We start from the raw sequence: 5,262 nt of genomic DNA, 5'->3' as shown, positions 1-5,262 counted from the left end.
TTTAAGTGAACTTGTGTTATGTTGATGAATTGTGATGATGTATGAATGTTGTATGAATTTTAAATTTGAATCATACATTTTAAATAAATATTAGCAATAATTTTTAATATCTTTATAAATTAGTATAAATGATATTTATTAGTGTCATTATATATAGATTAATTAAAGAGTTTTTAAAATAATCTTATAAATTATCATTATTGACACTTTTTATTATTGTCCTTATAAAAAAAATATAATGCACTTATAATTAATTATCACTATAAATGATTTTTTTTATGATATTTAAATTTATTTTTATTACCATAATAATAAATCATACATAAAATATGATTTTTTTTGACATTTTAGACTTTCATTATATCCTTAAATTGAGACACCTCTTGATATTTTATAATCTATTAATTATTTCAGAGAAATTCTCAAGTGACAAAATGCAAAAGGACCAAAGCTAACCATTTATTGCATTATCTTCTCTCTAAAAAAAAGTACTTAGATGCATCTTTTATACACTACGTAGATTGTATGTACTTCAAGACGTCGATCATCTCGCTTATTATTACTGTTTAAGATTTTAACGAGCTCGTGGAAAACCTTAAATAGATTATACACTTTTTCCACTAATAAATAAATAAACATAATCGAAAAAGAATTCCTTCAATTCGGCTCGAAAACACACACGGAGATTTATTTTCCCTCTCAAATTTACTCTCTTTTTCCCCGAATTGGAAGTAAGGCCTTAGATCTCATAGGCTTAGGCCCTATACAATTGGAAATTTGGATGGATAGGGCTCACAGCCTTAGGCCCCATAAGCCCAGGATTGGAAATTTGTATGTACGAAGTAGATCTCATAGGCTTTTAGATTGGATTTGGATTTAAGTAGATCTCATAGGCTTTTAGATTTGATTTGGATCTATAGGCCTCAGAACTGAAATTTGAGCCTTAGGCGCCGACCACTCGCCGAGTCAGTTACACCGTACGCCCGTGTCAGTTGCACCGTCCATCTCACAAACGTCTCCCTCTCTCTCTCTCTCTCTCTCCCCCTCCAAAATGTGTTTCACGCCGCCGCCGCCGCCGCCGCAAGTGTCGATTGCCCGCACAATTCCCGCCATCAATTTAAAAAGAAAATCTCGTGCGCGTGCGTTCAGATTATTCCAGTAACAGTCAGATCGTCAAAATCTGAGGAACAAAGGTAGTCTCATGTGTATTATTGATCGTTCCAACGCCGACGACCACTTGACAAGTAGCCGAAGACCATTAAATCAATTAACACTCATTAAATGTTCAAATTAAAGCTAACAGCCGCCTAACAGACATATATAGCGCCATATATATATGTTTTATTTACAAACTACGTGAATTATATATGGTGTGTGATTCTCAGTGCAATAAATCGTCGCATGCATGCTTCACAGGAACTGGCTGAGAGCTGAATCTAAATCCTTCACCAGATCCTTAATCGCCATGGAGAATCCTTCTTCGATCTGGATGGATAATATATATACAAAAAATTAATTAATTATATATATGCTCTTCTAGCTAGAGTTTTATTTAGTATATTAATTAATTAGGGCTTGCCTGTGCAGTGACGGTGATGTTGACGGAGGAGGAAGCGAAGGGCATGACGCTGGTGTTGACGACGGAGAGGCGGTGCTTCTCGATCTCCGACAGCACCTTCACGAACAAGCCTTTCCTCTTCTCGCATTGGATCCTCACCAGGATAGAGTTGCCGTTGAGGGAGGCCGTGATCTTGGGGAATATTAAGGCAGCCTCCTCCTCCTCCTCCTCGTCGAAGTTGTTGTGCGGAGGAGGAGGAGGAGGAGGAGGAGGGTGCTGGTTGACGGAGGAGGTGGCGTCGCCGGCGGTGGGTAGCTTATTGAGGAGGATGGTAGACTCCACGGTCTTCTCGGAAGCTTTCTCTTCGAGGGTCTTCACTTTGTCCTCGAGCTGCTTGATGTAGTTGATGGCGTCCCCAAGCAGCGAAGCCTTGTCCGTCTTCATCAACGAGATTTACCATTATCAAACATAATTAAACCTCAAAAGTAATTAAATTGTTATTATCCTTGCATCAGTGTATAAACCTTTTGTTTGAGTCCTTAATATGTTACTATATATATATGTATAGATCTCCTAGCTAATTAAACATTATGTAACTCATTCACTTTCTAAATAAAATAAATTATGAATCATAATTTAAATTTTTTTTCTTCACTAATATAAATTATAAGGAAAAGAATAAAATATTTGTAAAACTTAGAAGTTGTGAACTCTCTTTCTTTTTCTCTCATTTGTATGAAGAAAGAAGTATTTGTTCTTTTTCTTCTGTGCTATATATTTCAAAATGTATATGAAATAAAGCTTCACATAAAACTAATTAAAGTAATTTTTCTACCAAATGACAAGTAACTTATGGGGTTGTATATATCCAAATTATTGGTGAAAATATGATAAAATTTTATCCCTTAATCTCACATACATATCCAAATGAATTATTTCTAAACATCAACCATTGTTTCTTCAGATATTTGCATATGCTCATAAATATAGGCATAGAACTAATTAAATTATGCCCTAACGTTTCTTTTAGAGTTATATCATAGGGAAAAAACCAGTAATTAAAATATAATAATTACTTATTCCTCTTCTCTCATAATGAAATATCTGTACCAAATCTTAATTAAATGCATTTAGGATACAATTAAAGTTTTTCTTTTTTCTTTTGATATTCATTCAATCTTAATTATAGTAGAATCCTAAAAATTCGTTTTTAGAAAAAAAACATTTGAAAAAAAATATAATTCTGATATATTCAGAAAAAATTAAAGGAAGAAGAAGAAGAAGACGACATGAACGCACCTTCTTCAATCCGGGGATAATGGTGGAGAGAGCAATAAACTGCTGATTGAGCCGCTCCCGCCGCTTCCTCTCCGCGATGACGTGGTCCTGCGCGCTGGCCGACGCCGGCCGACTGGCCGAGGCCCTCTTCTCCGGCAACTGGAAGCTCAACGTCCTCATCCCCTCGCCACTGCTACTACTACTTCTCCACGTCGAGAACAAACTCATCGGCGGCTCGACGTCCTGGTGGTGGTTCCCGAACGAGAGCACGCCGGAGGAAGCTTGTGGGTTACTCTCCATCGCCTCCTGTTGGACTCTCGTACTCCCGGCGGCCGGCGTTGTCCCGGCGAAGGATATGTTCAAGGTGTTGCCGGCGTGGAAGCAATTGGCGGCGGCGGTATTGTAACTGTGATTCGCGGGGATCGAGGGCAGAAGAGGGTCGTGTTGCAGCTCCTCGACGAGCGATTCCATGATTTGGTTGACGGTGAAGTAATGTTCCAGAGAATTTAGTTCGGCGGCGGCCGCTTCGTGGTACATGAAGGAAAGATCGCCGGCGCCGCCACTTTCCTGTTTTTTAATTAATTAAATCTCTCTGCAACACATAAATAAACTAGGAACAACTGCTCGATCATTATTACTTCGTGTGTTAATGGCCATTGAGCGCCTGATGTGTGATCCATCGATCCTTTTTACGACTTACAAGTATTCACTCTGGTACAACTGCACTAGAGAAAAAACAGTTATTAATTACAGATCATATTTTTGAGAGATTATTACTTGATTTATTTTTCCGGTGAAGAAGTTCATCTTAATTATCTCTTGTTGCAGATATAATTAAATCAATACATATCAAAGAGGAAAAACTTTCCAGTGAAGTATAATTAAACAAACAATATGAAGGTGCTCTTGTAGATTTGAGGATCAAGATAGATAGTGTTCAAGCGAATTAAAACATAATTAACTAAATCTTTAATTCTCAGCACTGAAAGAAATTGCAGAATATCGCGGATTTAGATCATGAATAAATCAAGATAGTTTATGGAATTAAATTAAACAAACTTAACCGATCGAGAGGATCGGATATATACAAGCGAAGAGCAAATAGTAGTAAATAAAAATAATGTATCTTCGATGGAATTTAAGCATCAAATAACAATAGGGATGAAGAAAACATATTCCAAATCTTCGCACAAACTAAAAATTAAACATGATCCAAGCAAAAGAAGAAGATGAAGAAACTCAATACGCAGTCAATTTCAAGCTTGACTCTTTCTCTTGTTAATTATCAGAATACATCAAAACCTAGAAGCGTTACGCAAATCTACTCGACCTACAAATTGCATCTTCTTCGATCTTCTTCTTCTCGATCACAAGGAAATTAAAGGCTTTGCAGTTAATAATCTGGCACGATCGATCTCGTAATTAAAAAAGAAAAGAAAAGAAAAGAAAAGCAATCGCTCGATATCACCATCATCATCATCTCCCAAGGAATTGCCGGGAGAGATCAAAAGAGCAGAAAGCTATTGGTTACCTCAACGATCGAGAAGAAGCCCTGGTGGTCGTCGTTGTGTGAGTTGAAATGGAGACGGAGGAGATTGTGGACGATATATAAGGAGGGGGGCTTGCTTTGATTAATTGATGCGAATAGGACTTTAATTCGTGGTTGGTGCTGTGGGACGAAGGCTGGTCTTCGCTCTGTCTCTCTCTCATTCTCTCGCTTACTTGCCTGCCGTCTCCTTCCACTCCACAATCCACATCGTTGGGTTTCCTTGAGATTTAATGTCGATTAAATTAAATTAAATTAATGTTGTGTATAGTTTTCTCCTCTCGTCGCACGCCACTTCACCGTCGTCTAAAATATTATCACTGTTACTGCAGCATTATTAAATCGGCGCATGACGTGCGCGTGGATTCACCAGCGGGATGCGGCTGTTGGATCCCCGCGCGCGCCATTGGGAGGAGATGACGCCATGGATTTACTTGAAGCTCTCCTAACCCAAAACCCTCCTCCAACCAAATCCATTTTTACTTTTTTTTATTATAACTATATATAATTTAATGAACCTTAATTTTTCACACTCTTGTATGGTCCCCTACAAGTTCTTGTATGATCACACTTACTCGAGAGAAATCAAAATAGAATAGACTTCTCTTCCATTTTGAAGAGAGATTTTAGATGCCAAATTTTCTCATCATCAGTCTGAAACTCTGTGTAACAATGACCTAGAGACTTATACTTATAGAATGAACACCTAATCATGCCGTATTAGTGATTTTGTTGTCTGAAAGGTAGAATAATAATGTGTTTGATTGGTCTTTTGATTCAAAGTCGGTATCTTAAGGTGATCATTATTATGATGAGAATGATATTTCGGCCTTTGTTCCTATGTATAATTTTCATATCTTATTGAAAGCCCTTTTATTCA

General features: G+C 37.3%; 1 protein-coding gene across 2 annotated transcripts; it reads right to left on the bottom strand.

The window, feature by feature from the left end:
* Positions 1-1,206: 1,206 nt before the first annotated feature.
* On the bottom strand, positions 1,207-4,458 carry LOC141843629 (transcription factor bHLH18-like). 2 transcript variants are annotated; one of them, XM_074731677.1, is made up of 5 exons: positions 4,368-4,458; positions 3,475-3,556; positions 2,858-3,403; positions 1,580-1,996; positions 1,207-1,485 (listed from the first exon to the last, which is right to left on the bottom strand). In XM_074731677.1, the coding sequence occupies exons 2-5, from the start codon at positions 3,514-3,516 to the stop codon at positions 1,411-1,413; spliced, it is 1,080 nt and encodes a 359-aa protein (XP_074587778.1). In that variant the 5' UTR covers positions 3,517-3,556; positions 4,368-4,458; the 3' UTR covers positions 1,207-1,410. The 2 variants fall into 2 exon arrangements, with proteins under 2 accessions (XP_074587778.1, XP_074587779.1); XM_074731678.1 differs by having other exon boundaries at positions 3,475-3,561; positions 4,368-4,398.
* Positions 4,459-5,262: the final 804 nt, after the last annotated feature.

The sequence above is a fragment of the Curcuma longa genome, chromosome 12 (assembly GCF_044706935.1).
Source record: "Curcuma longa cultivar G26 ecotype Majalengka, Jawa Barat chromosome 12, ITB_CL_G26_1.1, whole genome shotgun sequence".
Classification (NCBI taxonomy): domain Eukaryota; kingdom Viridiplantae; phylum Streptophyta; class Magnoliopsida; order Zingiberales; family Zingiberaceae; genus Curcuma; species Curcuma longa.
Note: the sequence above shows the minus strand (reverse complement) of the source record. Positions and strands in the feature narration are given on the sequence as shown.